The sequence below is a fragment of the Takifugu rubripes genome, chromosome 20 (genome assembly GCF_901000725.2).
Source record: "Takifugu rubripes chromosome 20, fTakRub1.2, whole genome shotgun sequence".
Lineage (NCBI taxonomy): Eukaryota > Metazoa > Chordata > Actinopteri > Tetraodontiformes > Tetraodontidae > Takifugu > Takifugu rubripes.
The window spans coordinates 7756685-7776269 of NC_042304.1; the positions used below are offsets into that span (position 1 = coordinate 7756685).

Below are 19585 nucleotides of genomic sequence, written 5' to 3' on the forward strand. Positions count from 1 at the left end.
TTGTTTGGATCATTATTTTATATATTTCTTTCAGCTGGCAACTGAGCCTGGAAGAGGACAGGAGCATGAATGGGATCTTAGCTGATATTAGGAGCTCAGAAGTGAACATCTCCTCCATATTAGCTGTCATACTTTGATGTTCCAAATCTTGTTCTCATTCAGGAAGGTTGAGCTATTGCAGCCAAATCTGCCTGCATCTCTGTCCTAACTCAAACATAAAATAAGACGCTTTAACTTTAAAATATTACTCTCTGTAATATCGCACTTCTCCTCTGATCTCAGTAGTTCATATTTGATTCTAGAATTTCAGATTCCAGAATTGTTTCGGAGGATTCGCAACCGTTGGGAGGTCGGTGACTGTGAGGTGTTTTGACTTGTAACTTTAGAAATAGCTAAAGCAGAGTTGTGTCAGACACAAGGAAAGTGTATAAATGGGGTGAAGGTGTCCAACTGTCTTACTTTCAATGCTCTGGTGTAAAGTGAGCCGCAGGCTGCACAGCTGTACGTAGAAAGACTGACGCGGGACCAGTTTAGGCATTTTTCTGCAACTCAAATTCATCCATTTCTTCGTTTGGAATGTGTGTGACCGTGTCCAGGAATAACACACTCTTCATGGACATGGTGACTTTATTTTTCACATTTCACAGTCACTCACCTGAAAACTGGAAAGAACCGAACACAGAAACAAAAATTAGATTCTAGTCTCCAACCATCTTAGTGATAAGAAGCATTTTAATAGCAATGGTAGGCAGTTTATTTTTAAAAAATCAGTTGATTGTTTTGTTTATATAAAACCTTATACCACCAATGTAACATATGCAAAATCTTATTTTCGGCATGAGATGCATGAGAGATGCATCAGAGAAAATAATTGTGATCAGAATCAGTTGTTTCATGTAACTCCTGAAGGGGGCGCCCTGTCTTACACAGCCTCTCTAGTGCATGTGAGCTACTTTTGAAATGACCAAGTCAAAATGATCGACCCATTATTTTAAATATGTATTTATCTAGAAAACTATTGATATTCTTACAATTTATGTTGATGTATGTTGCAAAACCGCATATGTTGCGCAACACAACGTAATTAACTATGCACATTTTTTGCCATTGTGATAAACAACTGGGACTTTCTCTTTCTTTTTCTCAGCTCATTTTCATTTTTCTCATTTTTTCTCATTTTTTCCCCTCATTTTCTCATTTTTCTCAGCAGGTATTCGGCATCGTATTTTCCACGAACAGTCCGTAAATGCCGCTGCACATTTCCCTTCTTTGATATTGCGATGGTAGACTGGCAGATGAGGCAAACACACTTTGAAACAAAAGTCCTCCTCCCATTCTGTATGAAAGTGATAGGTTTTATTCTTCATACTTGGTCCAGCTCCACTCACTTCAATGCCCCTTCTTAAGTTTAAGAGAAAAAATCGCAGTAACAAACTGACTAGCTTGTTAGCTTTGCTGCACGTAGAGCCGTTGTTTGCACATTCACAGTGACCCAAGTGTCAACAAAATGGAGATGTCATGTGACTGGCTGCCCTGTAGATCAATCAAGTGATGGGACGGACGATAGGCTGACCTCTATGTTTTTATTGTCATGCGATCTCCTGGTAGATCACCATCGACGTATTGAGGTCGCCTGCTCTAGTGCGAAGAGGGCGGAGCCTGTGTGTGATAAAACTACTGAATTTTCCCATTTTTAACATGTTCCGTTTAAAGTTTCTCTTTTATAAAAAATAAAACTGACAGTAAATAACGTAGTATCATAAATGACATTGTCACTACATTTGGAGACTGATCTTCACTTGTGGCTCAGGGATGTACGCAGGCTCCGGCTCCACCCATCACACTGCCTCAGTGGAGCTCCTCTCCGCGACCTCCAGCTCCACCTCTGCCTCCGCCACTGACCTGCCGGCCCGACAGCACCGGCTGGACCGAGACCTCGGCAGCCCTCACCACCTGTCGCCGCTGGCTGCCATGGACGGAGCGAGAGACGGGTGAGTCCTGCACCAGACACAAGAGTGTTTAGTCTCGTGTCCCCGGGGGGGGAACTCTCAGAAGAAAAGAATTTCCATGTTGAAACTTTATGTGGAGTCAGCAAAAACAGTCAGAGGACAAAGACGAGGGAGAAAATGAGTCATTCTATCTCCAAGAAGAGGAGAAATCTAACCCTCAATTCATTAACGATTGAGAAGAGCACAAACTGGAGACTGTACCGTCTCCTGGAGGTCAACATGACACATCTATTTCTGGTTCCGTGTTCATAAGGTCCCAGTCCTCCACAGGACGCAACGGCATCGGAACGATGACTGAACCATTTGGCAGGACATGATTCGCGCTCTCACCAGGATAAACCGAGAGGCCGGATCATGTTTGTTTTATTCTCCAATGACCCGAATCAAAAATCTCTCTAAAAGTGGGTGTTGGACTGACACTTTGAGGCCCTCTGATCCCCATAAATGATTACACATCTGTCAGATAATTGCAGGAATAAAGACAGCTGCAGACACTGCTGTAAAACAGCAATAAACCAGGGAAGTGTCTCTTGCTACATCTCTGGAAGAGAACAAAATGAGTTTCAATCTAGTTTGGTGTTGAGATCATCATAACCTGAGTCTGGTCCTGCTCAACGTTTCTTTCTGATAACAGGGAGTTTTTCCTGCCACCTTTGCATATTTTGGGGTCAAGCTGTTGGTTTCTGTAAACACATTGACCAAATCTTGATTCTATCAAACGCTATGTACTAAAGATAAAGATGAGTCCATAAAAAAACACACGCCAATGCAGTTGGAGCGTTTCTCAACCTCTGAGGAGTGGGGCCACTCGTGAACAAAGAGTTATGGGAACATGTGAGTTATGTGAGTGTTTTCACTACACTGTCAACAAATAAGTGTAGAGGATGTTTGTCTCCAAAGTGTGCAAAAGTGGATACTAGAACGTGTGAAAGAACGGAATGTTTGTGTGTGTGTTCTGATTCGTGCTGCGTTTTGAGGACCAGCAGAAGAATTTCCCATGCAAAGTGAGGACATTTTGGGGACGTAGATATTTTGGACGTTGCATCTGTTCCTCACACCTCGAAAGGTCTTTGAAGGTTCAGGTTTGAGTTAGGGTAGGTTTGGGTCATCTGTGAAAGTCCTTACAACGATAGTAGCACCAGAATGTGTGTGTGTGTGTGTGAGGGAGAGGCACAGCGTGTTTCCTATTAGTGTAGATAATTTCCCCACAGAGTGAGCGGCTCCGAGCTGCAGAGGCCGGGTGTCATCGGGAGTCACAGTGTGTACTGTATTAAACAAAGCTCAACACCAGGGAGACCGAGAGGGAAAACAGCATTTTTACAAGCACAATAACATTGAGCAAGAGTGGAATCGAGCGTCATTAAACATGTGTTTGGAAAGAGAAAGGTTGCGTTACATAAACATCCTTCCCTCCCCTCTTTGGGTTCTGCTCCTCAGGTGTGTATATTGACTTTTGGGTGAGACTGAGCAGCGGCGGCCTGCGGCAGGACGCGCTCTGATGGCATTTGTGTGTCGCCTGTGTGTGGGAACGTGTGTGAGGGAGAGGAGTTTACACAGAGTCATCCAGGAAACACACATGGCTGCATGTGAGCGGGACTTGAGGCACTGCAGGCGAGCGGCGGCGCGGGGGAACGGCGCGGGCTGAGCCGCCTGCACGTAAACACATGGGTGCCACTCAGGGCTGTCAGGCCGGCCTGGAAGCATCTGGAAGGTGTTGAGTTGGTTCAGGCTTTGAGAGCAGGGGAGGAATCACCTTCTGGTCTTTGTTCATCTCACTCTCAGCAGCCTGCGCCATTACTGACATTAGCGGAGGAATGGAAAGTCAAAAAGACCTGGGTAGGGGATGCAGTAACCGCGGTTACCGAGGCGGAGCGGCTCTTTAGGCTCCCTGATGAGGAACATCTGAGCGCTGTGTGAGGTTTGACACGTGTGTTCGCTGGTTTTTCTGTGTAATCCGCCATGTTTACCTGCAGCACATGTGTGTTCCCGTGCGACAACCGTGAAGATATTTATTTTGGAATTATTTCCAAAGTGCTCTCAAACAGACTTAAAACAGGCAGAGAAATGTGGCGTCACTAAGTGCATTTCATCATCACTACCAGCAAGCGTTTCTACTGCCTGAAACTTCTACTTCTTCTGTTCTATTAAAATCTTGGATTTGCACCTCTACATTTATAAAGTTACTCATAAGTTGTTTAGGAAATTGCATCTTCAAAAAAACCACATTTTCTTTATAGGCGTTATGGTTATTATTTAGACTGAATTTAATTTTCTTTGTTGTTTTTAAATGTTTGAATTACAAAGTGAATCTTTGCTTCACCACGCAGCCTGTAAATTGATAACATCTATATATGATATTTGTTTTGATAAATTACCACCTCAACAATATGTATGCATGATTAAAATTAAAAGTCGTGCTGATGACATTTAGCATTATTATTAGCATTTTTAGCGCCATGTTTCCGTAACAGGACTTATGACGGTTGGGGCCGGGGGTCCAAAAGTGAGTTGTGGCCGGGAGCTCGGGTCCTCGGGCCTGTTGTGAAACGTCGGCTCACATTTGCCTGAAGATGGAGCGTTTGATTTACGCGTTTAAAGCCCTGTGTGTCCCAGCTTGCTGCCAAAGTCAATATCAACCGGTGCGTGTTTTTCCCCAAACGCTTTAGTGGGACATTAAACATTTTGACAAAATTATCAAACTAACGTGCCTCTCGTGTGGCAGCCTCTGACCTCACTGCTAAATGTGTTTACACTGGCTCAAATGGCCCTTTTAGGCTCCTCTTACTCTCCAAATGTCCTGAACCTAATATTAAAATATGCCAGTTAAAAACGCTCTGAATGATCTGTGTGGCACAGGCACACATGTGTGTGTGTGTGTGTGTGTGTGTGTGTGTGTGTGTGTGTGTGTGTGTGTGTGTGTGTGTGTGTGTGTGTGTGTGGCGGCCCACACTCATCAACAGATGGGAGCTAAATGTTGGTATTCAGTGCTTCAGGTGTGTGTGTGGTTATATAATTGCAGCGAGCAGCGTACACGTGTGTATTTATACACGGTCCCTCTGTAAATATTAGTGTGAGGCGTTTTGATAAATCAGTGATGGACGAGGGTTAATTGAATTACAGCTGCGTAAATGTTCCCGTTTTGAAGTGGGATGTCCTGTCAGACGGACAGCCAGCGTGTCTGTCTGTCCGTCCGTCTGTCAGCTATTATCAGACGACAGTCATGAAGGAAATAAGAGTCGGCCTCGCGGCCAAGATGCAACATTTTTGAGGCAGCGCGCGGTCGGTCAATCATTCTGCGGCGCTCGCCTCAAAAATATGGAGCCCTTAATTACACCCTCTGCACAAATGGGTAATTTGAAAGCAATAATAGGGTGATTTACTATCAATATTCCTCCAAGACGGATGGTGATTAAGGATGGATCTTTGCATTTAGGACAGTTATCTTCCTGGGACTAAAAGAGAGCTTCCAGAAACCCTAAAAATATCCAGAACTCTGGCTGCGCTCTCCATGCCGGGGCCTTCAGGGCTGCCTTAGCCTTAGCTTAGCTGTATCCAGGATGCTGTAGCCTGCGCTTTATTGCAAACCAGAACCAGAAGTGTTCCCACCAGTCTGCGCCAGCAAAGCTGCTGTCATCCATCAGAGGGGCTTAATGGTCGAGGGGCTTAAAGGTGGGGGTGGTGGGGGCTGGATCGCTGCTCTCTGGTGGGACAGTGAGCTGCAGGTGAGAGAAGATGAATGAGGAGCAGAGCAGGGCGGCTCATGAATCTTCCTACCGTCTCATTGCGCTTCAACACAAAGAGCCAAAAGTTGTCTGTAACTCACGAGTGCCTGAGTGCGAACCGCAGCGCCGCAACAAATCTTCTTCCCACGATGACATCAGATCTCCCATTTCACTGTGCAGAAGGACGCACAGAAACCGGGTCGGCCGACACCAGAAGCTTCACCCGGCGGCGCCCGCGCCCGCAGCACCTCTCTCTGCCTCGGCTTATCGATTTTTATTAAGGTTTCACCTGCGGATCACCTGAAAATCCCCCTCAGCTGCGGGACCCGGCCGGTCTAATATGGCTCGCAGCGGTGGGGCGGGAGTGGGTGGGCTGCCTGGAAGGGGAAAAAAGTGTTGTCAATGCTCAGCTGAAGATGAATATCAGGAGGGAGATTAATGTAGCATATGAAAGATTCCCCTCATACCTCAAGACTGAGTCGTTCGCAAGCTATAGCGGCTAGCGAGCGCCGGGCCGACAGCTGGCAGTGATTAACGTGTGATTCCCTTTAGCTGCACAGAGAGGCAGCTTGTAAAAATATGAACAGTATAACTGTTTCCCAAGTTTGTGCTGACAGCAGCTCCTAGGGGAAGGTTGCTCTCTGCAGCTACACATGGCCACGCTCTGGGCCTGCGCCAGCCAGTGGATTAGCCACGCTTGCTAACATCTAGCTTCTCTGGAGCCGGACTAATACAAGGTGCCACACACAAGTTTTCTCAGTTTTCTCCTTTCGGAGCGAGCGCGACTACGGTTACCGTGATGCCCAGATAAACACGTTCCTGAATGAAGGGCTGAAAAGCTGCAGCGCAGAAAATGTGATTTTATTCAAAGAAACACTATTGCATAAAGATAATACCGTGTATATTGAGCGAATTAGCAGACGGCGTTATAAAATTAGCTGTAGATGTTGCACGGAACTTTCTGCATCACTGAAACAGAACAAAAGTGGCTTTTTTTTTTCTTTTTCCCGTGGCTGAGAACCAGCCAGCTTAGCCTCAGAAGCGAGATCCTATCGCTGAACTCAGCTGTACAGATTACAATTCAGGGGACCAGGGAGCTATAATCACATTTAAAAGTTCATGATATCAACCACGTTTTCTTTCGAGAGGCGAAGGCAAAGAAGAAAAACGCGCTGAGCGAGTAGAGCCGCGTAGATTTCGTAAAGATCTCGCATGCATCTCGCAGCGCCACTGCCCGCCGGTGAGTGTGCGATGGGAGGGGGGTCGGGTGGAAGCGTCGGCCGCCTCCAGCAACACTCTGTCAGCACCCCTGAGCTTCCACGGCAACACGGCGGCGGTTGATGTGGCGGCGTTCCTGACACGCAGTCATGAGGGCACTAAGTAGCTGCTGAATATGTGGGGGCTTTGATGGAGCGGCCAGGTGTGTCCAGCTGAACTCGGACCTGAGTATTTGGGTACATTTGTTAAAGTTAATTGGTTAAAAAAGAAGGGAAACCAGGAGAATCTCCTGAAGCTTTTGGGCTTTTTCGGCTTCTACAAACAAGTGCTGAGCAGTAATTCTGATCCTTGTGGTTATTAGGCTCTTCAAAATAAAACAACGGGCACTTGTTGCATGTCTTGAAAACAGAAATAACAGAAAACAGAAATGCTGATTCTTCCATAACGGTGGAAGCTGTTTTTAGAAAGCAGGCGCCGGAGCTGCAGTTCATAGAACTTCTAACTTTTTAATCCAGGAAAAAAATTAAAAAGGCCTTCGCACCCCGAAAGGGTGATAGGAACCAGTGTTGAGATTAATCCTTGTTTCATCGACACAGTTGGGAATGTTCCTGGGTTCTAAGGTGATTCCTAGTTCTTCAGCGGCTTTGGAGAACCTCCCTCTGTCGAGCTGAACTTTTGACTCGCGTGTAGAAGAGGCTGAGCAAAGATCTGACAGCCGCGTCCCGGGTGTGGATGCAACCTTTTACATTCGTACAAATGTTTGTGCAATTGATTTGGAGGTCGGGGGGGTTCGATTTGCATGATGTAACGCCCCAAATATCGAGAAATCCCCGAACACACAGGCTTTACGCCGGATCGGCGTCAGGAATAAACAAGGCCACGATGATCACCACATACTTTTCACATTAGATGACGTGAGGCTGTACAGAACCGGGCCTCCGATGCTGCTGACAGCTTCTGCACAAACTCACCGCATCGCTCGCTCTCCTTTTAATCGGCGTTCTGATGGGAGCGATCCCACCGCGACGCTAAATGGTGAAACAATATTAACCGAAAACGATAGCGATATTTTCTCCGCTTGCTTTGATTCCTTTGATCCGGCGGCCGAGGGTTTTCCAGAGCTCGGCGGGACTCTGCGGCGCGTGTTGACAAAGAAAACTGGCCGCTCCTTTTGAAGGGTCTGAGATTATGCCCCGTGATGGCAACCCAATATCGCCGTTATTAGCCCTTTTATTGCCGCGGTAACGTCCGGGCCTGGAAACCAGAGTCGTCCTCTGCAGAGTCGCAAACATGTCATCTCAATATTTATCTTTCTGAAAGGTCATAAATCTAAACATTACGGTGCTTTCTTCTCTGCGGGCCACAAAGCCTGGCCTTGCCGCGGCGGTGTGTGTGTGCGCACGGGCGGGGGGGGGTCAGTTTCACTTGAATGCACACTCCGCTGTTTGTTGACCTAGGATCATAATATGTGGTAGGAGGACGATTACGCGTGGGGAGCCCAAGTTTCCACACGGCTGGAATGTTTCTTTAGCGTGTGTGTGTGTGTGTGTGTGTGTGTGTGTGTGTGTGTTCCGTTAGGCCCATCAGGCAGTCAACGAGCCAGGATGATTGTGAAATTGTAACAAGGTCCATGTAAACTGGATTTTGTTCGTCTGATCCAGTGTCTGTCCCCCCCCCTTCCCCCCCTCCAGGTTGTCCGGGCCGCTCTTGTCCCCTGGGATGAAGGGAACGGGGACACCTCCTCCATCTTTGGAGAAACAGCACGTCCACCCTCACCACAAGCCGTACTCCCACTACCACCACCACCACCACCACCAGCAGCAGCAGCAGCAGCAGCAGCAGCAGCAGCAGCAGCAGCAGCAGCAGCAGCCTGCCAGCGAAGGTAAGGCCGACATCTGGAGACATCTGGCCACATGAACGTGCGCCTCAGCCAGGTTTAGGAAATCGCTTTTGACAGGAATTTGAAAATGACGGTTGCCATTTCAATTCAATATCCTGACCCCCCCCCCTGCCCCCACTTACAGGTGATGTATTAGGTTTTATAGAACTTCCCTGTAAGAGAATCTGGTTTCGGATCGCTTTAATATTCGCCTGGGTTCTTTCTCAAATGCTCTCTGTAGCTGCAGGCCCGATCCAAAGGCCTCAGAGGGATGAGTGTGTGTGTGTGTGTGGAGCCGTGGCGCTGCTCTGTCACTGTCAGAATGGTTTTAAGACAGAGAGAGAGATTAAAATCATCAAGACAGCGCGGGGAAAACCACATGCCGGAAGCCATTTCCCTGCGCTGACTTAGCCAACAGAATGCTGGCTCATGCGTCGGGCCGTCTCTCGGCGGGCTCGCCTGTCACTCCAGAGCCTTTTTCCTAATGCCTTAAACACCGAGTTCCCTGTAACGATCTGCACGCGGACGTCTCTCTGGCCATGCTGTGGTCGGGGGAGTTGCGCAAGAGCGCCCCAGGAAAGGCCTCTCTCCCATTATCGCGACTCCTGCGGTCGATCGCGAATGCAAACTGCGACGACGGGGACGGGCGGCGAGAGGCTGGCGGGGTCAGCGGGAGCACAAATATAGCCGCGTCACAACGTAGGATCCTCGGGGAGTTTCAGCTGGAAGGGCCGGAACAATCGGCCGCAGACCCAGTGGCAGTCGATCAAGCCTGGTTTCTGTTCTTCTTCTCCGCTTCTCTACATCTCCCCTCCCTTCCTAGAGTACCAGGGCACCTTTCAGAGCTGCTTCCATTTCGGAGAGTCCTACCAGACGACGGGCGGAGGTGTCCAAATCCCGGGGGATTCTCACTCCTACACCTCTCATCCGCAAAATGGCTTCCACATGTCGAGTAGCAACACTGGCGCTGCAGGTGAGCCCCCCCCCCAACCGGGCCGCCCGTCACCGCGCCTCAGAAACGACCATCTAAACACGCTCTCGTTCTGTCCCAGGCTTCAGCTTGAGCCAGGAGCTGCAGGGAGGAGGGGGTTGCCAGTTCTCGTCCAGCCCGGAGGAGAGCATATTCTTCCCGGGGGGCAGCTTCGACCGCGGCCTGAGCCACATGTCGTCCGTCTACACGGAGACATAGAGCGACACTGGAGCCAAGCGCGCCTCGCCCCGCCGCACTGACTGTTACCGCCAGCCCCAAATCCTTCCACAACTGTCTTATCGTGCATCTGCGCTTCCTGTTTTCATATGAGATGTGGGTCCAATAGCAAAATCCCCACTCGCTTAGCATCAATGTGGAGCTACTCAGCTGCCAGATGGACGAGAACCTACAGTATCAGCAAATCGTATAATGTTATTAACTATATTTCTGGTAGCTTGAAAGCCGGGTATGCCTCTGCTGTAGCCTTAGCTCAACCTTTCCACAGCGGCAACAACACGATGTAGCTCCTCAGACGTCGGCGTCTCTGTTATCTTCTCCTGTTTGATGTCCAGAAGATGCACTTTGAGAAGTCATTAAAAGATGCACATAATTTCATTTAAGGGCCGAGGAGACGCGCTGTAAATCTGTCTGAAACGGGTGCCGACAAACGTTCTTTTTCAGTTTTCTACGTGAACCTTAGATGAAAGGAAATGGCCCTCCGTCTCCCTGGTGATTTCATCCACATCTTTCAATCGATTTAGGCCGAAATGTAAAGAATATATATAAATATATATTTTATTTTTTTTTGCTGTGCTTTTTTCTTGTCAGTGAAAAACGCCTCTGCATTTTCCTATTGTGTCGTTAAGCGTTTTATTTTTGCGTTGGGCTTTATCTCGGGGTGATTCAGTAAATCTGCACTCGAACAGAGAACCAACCTCCTTTATTACGATGCTAATTATATGAACGTGTATAAAATTGTACAGTTTGTTTACAGCAATCATTTGAATGTTTGTTATTGCAGAAAAAAGTAACTGAAGGATCATTAAAAGGCTGTTTTCTGACGTGTATCTCAAGTTACATAAAAACAACAAAAACGCATTAAGTGCTCAAATTTGTGGGAGAATGAGCGCGAAGCTCAGCAGCACGAGGACACTCCGCAGTTCGTGGGCGTCTTGCTCCCTCTAGTGGTAAATGTGGGCATTACGGAAACAGGAAGGGCTGCTCTCATTTCTTCTTCTTTTTGTTGACATAGCTCTGATAGTAGAAGTTACTGAAGAGGATGATGAGGGTGACGCAGTAACCAAACACAAATGCGTTCATGGAATCTGGGAAGTCACAGTCTGTGAACAGGTTGTGACCCGTGTGCAACAGGAACATCACGAACTGCACCTGAAGGGAGAAAGGTCGCTTCAGTTTATTTTACACGCACACACACACACACACACACACACACACACACTCAGATTGCGTGAACAGGACGTTCTCACCAGCTGCAGGGATGTGAGGTATCTTTTCCACCATAGATACTTCTGCATGTGAGGGCCGATGGCAGCCAGGCCGTAGTACGAATACATGATAATATGGACAAAGGTGTTGAGGAGGCCAATGAAGAATGCTGCCGGTGGTGCACAAAAACAGAACAGTGGGAAATAAATCACTGCAACTGAATTCAGAACAAGAACTGGTAGCAAGGGTAAAAGCTTTCAGGGTGCCTCAGATTTATCATGCTTGTAAAGCCGTGGAAGGGAGTGATAAAAAAAAATCACGACATCAATGACCACTCCTTAGGCAAACTGGGATCAGAGATTCGGTCCAGCCGGTAGAGGCCACTTTGTAGGGAGTACAATGTTACAGAAACAATAGAGCACAATAGAGCAAGGAAATGAGGACCAACAACCAGGAAGTAGCATGGAGCTAAATATCCAAATGATCCCTGTTGTTATGCCAACTATTGTTACATATTTATTATTGCTATAATAATTTTCTATCAGAAAATTGTCACCAAAATACAGATGAAATGTGTAAAAATATTTAGAAGACAAAAAGGAGCTATCAGGTTAGCAAGTATAAATGTTACATAAAATATTTTGATGGCAGGTCCTATTTAGGTTAGGTTTTGAGCCAAAATTAAGCTATTTAAGCGTGTAAGAATATTGGCAATGATCGGACAGACACGGCATCGATCGCGGTTATGTCAATAGTTGTTTTTCAGTTTGTCCCTGAAGGCATCTCCAGTGGTTGCCGTGTGTGGCCTTCTGATTGGCCGGAGCAGCAGTCAATCACAGCAGGGGCAGGGCTCGTTTTTAAACCACTATTTTTGTTAACTGTGATTGGCGGACGAACGCAAGCAGAAGTAAAATGATATCCAGAGCAGTTGCTTCACATTTGGTGGGATTAAAAAAAAATGGAACTTTACTCACACTGGCCACCTGCCACGTACTTCACTCCGAGCCACCAGTTGAAAATCATGGTTGCGTGGTGATAGACGTGCAGGAATGTCACCTGACTGTCCTTCTTCCTCAAAATGAAGAAGATCTGTCCACAGAGGGGATCAGACGGGACGCTTACACCCTGAATTTCACTGCTCGTGCCGAGACATTCGCACCAATACCGACCGTGTCGCTCAGCTCGATGATCTTGCTGAAGAAGAACCACCAGCAGACTCGGGCCATCTGTAAGGAGACAGCAGAGGTCAGAGGTCACGCTGGAGAACACCCGAGTCGGCGGGTACCACAATACACGTTTACCCTCATTGCCAGAGGGCTGGTGCTGTAATCCACAGGCTGACAGAGGAAGCTGTAGCTGGAGAGCCAAGATGTGACCAGGAACTGCGAGACAATCAAAGAGGTAACAACAGGGATACAGGAACATGCGCGCTGCCGTGCTCATCACGCACCTCGTGGAACATGTACGCAGACAGGCCGACCATGGCGAAGTTGTAAACTATGAGGACGACCTTGAGGTCGACAGGCTGCCTGTTTCTCATGAGCCGGGGGCCGAGCCACACCACACCGAGGTAGAGGAGGAAGAGGAAGGCCACGGGGATGGGGGAGTAGACCAGCAGCCACGGGTCTGTCCTTTTATCTGGGAAGTGACAGACAGTACACTGACATGCTGACACACTGCTGCAGCCATGCAGGTTTCAACCAAGAAAAAAGGCTTCCAAAAAAGTGCATCTCTGTGCACGCCAACTCCTCTGGACACTGTTGGTGGCTGGAGCCTGTTTCTCCTATAGAGAGGTTCCGCGGTGCACGATCATGTGACATGTCACAATGTAGTCACTGTGAACTCAGATGGGAGGAAGACACACGCTCGCGCGCGCACGCACGGGCACATTTGAAATGTAAGCTAAGATGCTAAGCTAATAATCCTCCTTCAAGTGCAACCCAACTTCAGCTCAAATGTAGAGCGCACAAACCTCCATTGTCCACTATCTTTTGGTGCGCAGCCTCAAGACTTTGCCACAACGACGCCATCTACGATCATTTAAAAACAAACGACAATGAAGTGAATATTCAGATTTGAGCATAACGTAAAGAACTTTAATCACATACGTACCTCATAGAGGAGGATTCTGCATCTGATACCGCGCCGGCGGACTTTGGACGACTTCCTGTCCAATCTCCCTCTCGGTTTCTCGCGGGAGGAGTGAGGAAACGACGGAACGGCAGAACAAAAAACCACAGCTCAGCTACAGAGTTTCAGCTGAGGGAGCCTGAAAGATAAAAACCCTCGCATCTGAATCGCTGCTCTCTTCTCTTCCCTTTTTTTGCCCAGGATACGCCTTCCTGCTCACGCCGGCAGGGGGCGCTACTTCACGGCATTAGACCGCTAAGTATTATTTGAATTATTACGAATAAGAGCAGAGTATCTGGTTATACTTAGTACTGGTACATTTAGTTGTAACAATGAAGACAAAAAATGTGACAATATATATATATTTTTTATTGTGAAATGGTATTTTATTTAAAAAAGACATCAAAAGTAATTCCATCATTAAAAATCACACACAGTGAACGGCTTATGGCTGATGAAAGTACACTTTCTTTTTAAACCTGCTGGAATTTCTGCTGTCAGCACAATTCCTCCTTTCATCACACCCATGTCGCAGCACCTGTTGATACTAGGCAGTAAAACCACGGGAGTCCCTCATGACGATGCTTCGGTTTATGTTTTACCTTTAATTCCATGACATTACGCCCGCCATGAAAGTGTCCGCTGCAGATCGAGGCTAACCACAGTCATAAGAAAAAGGTTCTGAAACATGAAAAGAGAAAGAATGGGCTCAACAGTCCTGCTTCACCGTTTGGAAGAAGGAGCTGAGGGAGAGCTGTCTGCTCCGGCTGTTAGCGCCGCTCAGTCTGGGTCGTTTGGTGATCTGTCCTTTCCTGTCCTTCTTCGGTCTTTTTTCCTCCTAAATAAGAGAAGCGTTAATTAACAACAAAGCAGGAACGTGCTGCTGGTTCAGGGTGAGAGAGCACGGTTTCTTACGCCATCTGGCGCCCCCTGTTGACCGAGCGCGGAATTACACAGCTTCATGATCTGCGGGAGAGTTGAAAAGTTAAATCAGGTTTTCCCGTTAAACTAATCGTGAACAGACACTCGCTCAAACAATTTCGACACCTTTTTCACTCCTGTGGACACAGCAGCTTCCTGTAGAGCTGACGGGGTCAGCCACTGCATGTTTTCACTCTGTGAAACGGCGTCTTTCAAGCGCAATGTGTGAACGACGTACGTCTGATGGATGTGGGAGAAGATGTGGACAACCTGCAAAGGACAGCGATGTGTCATTAGTTGACCTGCCTGTAAATGTGCTCATGATAACGATGCCAGGATTACCTCTCCAACATACTGGAGAAGACCGTGGGTCAGGCTGGTACCCAGTATCCTGTTGATCTCAGCACACAGCACCTTTTTCTCCTCAACAGCATTTTTCTCCTCATGGTTGATGCACGGAAACTCCCAAAGGCCAGCCAGCAAACCTGCAAAAAGAAAGAATTTGATTCATTACTTACTACAGAGCAGTAGGACCGTGTGACCAACAACCAACAGAACCTTTGCTTGGCCTCTGTGTGAGCAGGAACTCATGCTCTCCCCCCTCTCCCTGTCGGATCACCACACAGGTCAGACATCGCTCTGCTCGAGGAGGCTTCTTCGCCGGTTTTCTGGGGAAGTTCTGAACACCCAGTTCGTCGTCCCAGGGTTCTGAAAGACAGAGCGTGCATGTCCCGCTGCTCACTGATGGAGCGGTGAGGACAGTTTATCAAACAACAGGCTCGTCAGAGGGTTTAATCTCCCGGTGCAAAAGGAAAAGCAGAGCTGACATCACTTACAGCAGTCCTCTATGTCGGGCAGGGCTGAGGACTTCCTGTCCAGCTTCCCCATCAGCTTTATGGAATTCTTCTCCTGTTTGAAATGCGCCTGCACATTCATTCACATGGTTCAAAATACAATCAGTGACCCGAAGTATTTATATCTCTTCTATGAGGTTGCTTGCTAGCATGTTTAGTAGCAGCGTTACCTTATGATAAGAGTGGCAGTGAGACTGTATAGGACATCGCGTACACAGGGGTCCTTTAGGAGTGCACACACGTGCTCCCAGTTCCATCAGGGCTTGATTGAAGTCTCCGGGTCTGTCAGGGTCCACCAATGTATTGGCTAAACTCCTGAAATTGAGAAATCCATATCACATTTGAGGTGGGAATAAAGACAGATGGGAGATTTTAGACAGAAATTCATGTGCGTTGCAGGACCTTCAACTTTGATTCTCACCAAAGTGCCTCTGTTACTGTGGGACCTGTGCAGTCAGCTCCGATGGCCCTGAGGCGGCACAGCACACGAATTACGTTACCATCCACTGCTCCAGTAACCTAGGCAACAGAGGTCTACAATGTACAGTTCTGTTTGTGTGTGTGTGTGTGTGTGTGTGTGTGTGTGTGCTGCGAGAACCAACCTGTCCCAGTGCGATAGAACCTATAGCACCAGCTGTGTAGCGTCCAACTCCTGGCAGCTGTTTCAGCAGGGCGTCAACAGTTCTGGGCATCTCTCCCTGAAGCTGTGACACCACCTGACACACAGGAGGCACTTTAGTTACACTGTGGTTCTCATTAGTCACTAAATTGAATTATCTACAGGAATCTATAGCAGGATTTACACAGCCTAGGCTCTAGGGACATGGTTGATGCATTCACACACCTTCTGGGCTCCTTCATGCAGTCTCTTCCCTCTAGAATAGTAGCCAAGCCCTGCCCACATCTGGTTCACGTCCTGTGCATGAAGAATATTGGTCAAATCACTTCTTATCTTCAATCAACCTTCATCTGCTCCTACTGAGTCACCTCCAGCGTAGCAGTTGCGAGGTCCTGCACCGTGGGCCAGCGCTGGGACACAGAGACAAGAGCTCACACAGGCGGAACAGAGCAGAAGGACTACAGAGGAGGCTACAAACGCCTCTGATGAGTTCTACCTTCATCCATTTGTTGTAGTAATCAATCACTGTAGCCACTTGGGTCTGCTGCAGCATGATTTCAGAAACCCAGACTAGGAAAGGAAAGAAAATTCCATAACATGCCAGCACAACAGCAGCTGTGTATTTATTATCAGTTTTGGCATTTCAGTTTTATACCCGCATACGTCCTGATATTGACATCTGGCTCTGTCAGAGCCTGTAAACAGAATACAAGTAATGCGTTGGTTAGACCAGAAGATTCTCATAGTGTAAATAATCCACACTTTACATGACGTATCATGAGTTTAAAAGTGTTATTCTGATGTGAAAGCCAGCCAAGTAAGTTCTTCATTTTACCAGAGTCCTCCAGGGCAGCTCTCTCTTCTCCTGGTCGTACCATGCGAGCAGGCGGGAGCGCAGCAGCGCAACATCAGCGGCATCGTGGAAAAAGTGATATGCTGATGGTGAGGAAGCATGGCTGGATTCTTCTATAGGTCAAAAACAACATTAACCTATGTGTCCTATATTACACAGCATGGAGATGACATAACAGGTGTAACTAGCTAACCGACCTTCTTTCACAGCTACTTTTGTCCTCTTCCGCTTTGATTTAACTGCTTCTGTCATTTTCGTTCGCGTTATCTGGACTTTAGGTGTTGTGAAACGGAGTCTCCTCATAAAGAAATAGCACATTAAGCACTTTGATCCACTTTTTCCACCGAGATTCGTGGTGTTGTTTACCTTCCGGATATGTCGGAGCTCGCGCCACGTTCAGGCCCAATCCGCTGCAAGGAAACGATTCGCGGCCAAACGTCACATCCGGTGGGTGGGGCCTATCATGGTCCAAATATACCTGACGCTCCTTAAGTGCATATTTAAGTGCTCATAAAATAATTTATCCACCCCAGACTTTACAAAAAAATTGTATCTTAACCGCTGTCTTTTATGCCGAGGATTTAATGTATCTTTGTGTAAGTCAAACTTGAAAAAAATTATATAGAACTTAATTTCGTTAATATAGATCCAAATTAAAACCCAACTGATCTTCAAATAGTTTGCATCCTTGCCTTCTGTTTAATCAATTACATTCAATTTTGAACATAGACATGAAAAATAAGCATTTGCATTAAAGTAAATTTAATCAAGATTTTTCAAAAATTGTTTTACACACACATTGAAAGTTATCAGAACCGCAATATTCCTGCTTATTTGTTACACTTTTTCTGTCCCCAACTGTCACCAACATCATCTTCTGGGTGGTGCTCCCTCAATCTCTCCTGGCTCTGAGGCGTCTGCTCCAAACAAACACAGATGAAAGCATTTCAGGCAGGTTTTCTCAGGCTGCGGATGTTGTTACTGTGGTGCTATAGATGGTTTGGGGCCCTCTAGGTGTCAGTGCAGTCAAACCTTCTGTTGAAGGGTCACATTCAGCACACGAAACCCATCTTAAATGACAGGTGACTGTATGAAAATGAACTAGTAATAGTGTGTAAGTAGCAGCAGCACAGGTAAATAAACTTGTGAGAGAAGACTTAAGAACTCATTACCTTCAGCTCTGCTTACTTTACAAGTGCGCAGACTTTTTGCTTGTGCTTCATCCATGTTCATGCACCAGTCTCAGGTTTATTCTGTAGGAAAAAACTAATTGCATTCTCACTGTATCCTACTGTAACAGCAGCCTCATGTTATGGCTGATTACCATAAATGCTACAAACAGGTTCGTGCCGACGACTCTTCGCACGTGCTCCTCAACAGATGGGCATGAACAGACAAAGTGCTTGAGAGAGTTCGTAAATGAGCATCTATTACTCTATTTATTTGGTGATAACTTTAAGCAGCAGTATGTTTGTGTGAAATCGTACCTTTAAAGCCAGGCTAGCTTGTACTTGTGTATCGGTTTATTCTCGGTTGCCTGCTGTGTACAGAAGATGCTGGATCACTCCAAGAGAGAGGAGCTCATGGGAAATCTCAGGGCTGTCTTCAGCGAGCAAGTTTCAACGCATTCAAAAAAACAGACATGCACACGTGTGACCACAGGAACAAAAAGCAAAACTATTAACATGTATCATGGCTGATGGGAGTACCGTATAAGTTTAGCTGCAACGGCTTGTTGCACAAACACAGGCAGAGAGCTGGATGGATGTTTTACCTCCGATTCTGGTGGACATGCAAAGACAATATGATGGATTTAATAAGGAAAGATGACACTAAATGAAGGTTCAGTGTGGGAGATTTGGCACCATCTAAAGCTGAAAACCCCAAAGACAAAAATCAAATATCTGTTCTTAACCACCTCTTTCTACCAAAGCGCCCTGAGCAGCATGGGCCTCACATCATAACGCCTGAGCTCAAAGATCAGCCTCGCCACTGCCAGACACACGCAGGGCTCAGTGACATTCAGCACAACTGAGTGGATTAGACCCGTTTCCCTGGTTACCTTCACTCTGCACATCTGGGTGAAGAGATGTGAGGACACCCAACAGAGGTTCTACAATGCTGTGATGGGCTATTTCCATTTTGGACTGACAGGAGACGGAGTGACAGAGTTATCATGTTCATCATTTTTAAATGATCACACATGGGGAGCTTGTTGAATAAAAGTCAACCTGCAGGGAAATTACTTACAAAGTATGCTGTCGCTACAGATAGATGTGGATTTTACATTTAAAGAGGTTCGTTACCTGCAGGGTGTGTAAGGTGCGCAGGACAAACTGCTGGGCCTTGGCTGACGTGCACGTTAGGTGCCCGATCAGACCTTTGTAGATTTCACCCTCATACTTTGGGTTCCCATGAGAAAGAGACTCCAGAAGCATCCACGCACTCTCCTGAGTCTCACCTGTGCCCGAGTGAGTCAGACACTCCGATGCTGCCATCGCCCCTGCAGAAACACAGCAATGTTGCTGTTGCTGTGCGGGCTGGAGGAGCGGAGCTGCTCTGAAGGAACACGCACCACAGCTCTGGCAGATGAGCTCCTTATACTTGCGGCCGGCATCAGAGATGGCGAGCAGAAGACAGAGGGCCTCGGCCTTTATTTCCTCGATGCTCTGGGGCTGAGTTAAAACCTCCAGGAGAGTGACGACGCCTCCGTGGCCAACGAACTCACCCAGGTACTGATCCCTGAGGAACATTTAAAAACGTGGGGCTGAATGCCAGACGAGCACAAAAACCTACTGTATTTATTGACTCACTGGCTGGAGGCAGAGAGGAACACGCCAATGGCTGCAACCCTGAGACGTGTCCAAACATGGATCTGAGCACCGAGTGGAGGACAGATGCTCAGGAATGACCTTTGACCTTCGACCGACAGTGACAGCGCCGGACTTTTGTCCGCCTTCATTT

At 47.2% G+C, this 19585-nt stretch overlaps 4 protein-coding genes and 1 long non-coding RNA gene across 13 annotated transcripts in view; 1 reads left to right on the top strand and 4 right to left on the bottom strand.

The window, feature by feature from the left end:
- The window catches only part of glis1b (GLIS family zinc finger 1b), a 54348-nt gene extending 43729 nt beyond the window's left edge, over nucleotides 1-10619 (top strand). Inside the window, exons 8-11 of one of the 3 annotated variants that reach the window (XM_029828062.1) lie at nucleotides 1811-1991; nucleotides 8641-8831; nucleotides 9652-9801; nucleotides 9881-10619. In XM_029828062.1, the coding sequence (XP_029683922.1) occupies nucleotides 1811-1991; nucleotides 8641-8831; nucleotides 9652-9801; nucleotides 9881-10017 (659 nt within the window). In that variant the 3' untranslated portion in view covers nucleotides 10018-10619. Of the gene's footprint in view, nucleotides 1-1810; nucleotides 1992-8640; nucleotides 8832-9651; nucleotides 9802-9880 lie in introns of those variants that run through there. The other 2 variants (XM_029828063.1, XR_003886251.1) reach the window with 2 other exon arrangements.
- Nucleotides 10620-10719: 100 nt separating this feature from the next.
- On the bottom strand, nucleotides 10720-13592 carry elovl8b (ELOVL fatty acid elongase 8b). The gene is made up of 8 exons (XM_003974099.3): nucleotides 13357-13592; nucleotides 13217-13274; nucleotides 12695-12882; nucleotides 12546-12626; nucleotides 12414-12470; nucleotides 12219-12333; nucleotides 11286-11413; nucleotides 10720-11187 (listed from the first exon to the last, which is right to left on the bottom strand). The coding sequence occupies exons 2-8, from the start codon at nucleotides 13272-13274 to the stop codon at nucleotides 11023-11025; spliced, it is 792 nt and encodes a 263-aa protein (XP_003974148.1). The 5' UTR covers nucleotides 13357-13592; the 3' UTR covers nucleotides 10720-11022.
- A 146-nt stretch (nucleotides 13593-13738) lies between these two features.
- mutyh (mutY DNA glycosylase) lies at nucleotides 13739-17113 on the bottom strand. 7 transcript variants are annotated; one of them, XR_965375.2, is made up of 16 exons: nucleotides 16819-16980; nucleotides 16604-16734; nucleotides 16424-16463; nucleotides 16265-16338; nucleotides 16137-16178; nucleotides 15994-16065; nucleotides 15752-15865; nucleotides 15571-15668; nucleotides 15320-15464; nucleotides 15132-15219; nucleotides 14854-15036; nucleotides 14638-14780; nucleotides 14422-14565; nucleotides 14290-14340; nucleotides 13977-14212; nucleotides 13739-13912 (listed from the first exon to the last, which is right to left on the bottom strand). XR_965375.2 is itself a non-coding variant. In XM_029828066.1 (16 exons), the coding sequence occupies exons 2-16, from the start codon at nucleotides 16871-16873 to the stop codon at nucleotides 14084-14086; spliced, it is 1506 nt and encodes a 501-aa protein (XP_029683926.1). In that variant the 5' UTR covers nucleotides 16874-16916; nucleotides 16988-17113; the 3' UTR covers nucleotides 13739-14083. The 7 variants fall into 7 exon arrangements, 6 of the variants coding, with proteins under 6 accessions (XP_029683926.1, XP_011613053.2, XP_029683927.1 ...); XM_029828066.1 differs by adding an exon at nucleotides 16988-17113 and having other exon boundaries at nucleotides 13739-14212; nucleotides 16604-16731; nucleotides 16819-16916; XM_011614751.2 differs by adding an exon at nucleotides 16988-17113 and having other exon boundaries at nucleotides 13739-14212; nucleotides 16819-16916.
- Nucleotides 17114-17366: 253 nt separating this feature from the next.
- On the bottom strand, nucleotides 17367-18243 carry LOC115247225 (uncharacterized). The gene is made up of 3 exons (XR_003886286.1): nucleotides 18109-18243; nucleotides 17946-18023; nucleotides 17367-17874 (listed from the first exon to the last, which is right to left on the bottom strand). It is a non-coding gene; the product is annotated as an uncharacterized lncRNA (long non-coding RNA).
- Nucleotides 18244-18414: 171 nt separating this feature from the next.
- Nucleotides 18415-19583, bottom strand: LOC115247246 (armadillo-like helical domain containing protein 1). The gene is made up of 4 exons (XM_029828388.1): nucleotides 19435-19583; nucleotides 19197-19363; nucleotides 18928-19124; nucleotides 18415-18768 (listed from the first exon to the last, which is right to left on the bottom strand). The coding sequence occupies exons 1-4, from the start codon at nucleotides 19581-19583 to the stop codon at nucleotides 18634-18636; spliced, it is 648 nt and encodes a 215-aa protein (XP_029684248.1). The 3' UTR covers nucleotides 18415-18633.
- Between the last annotated feature and the right edge of the window lie 2 nt (nucleotides 19584-19585).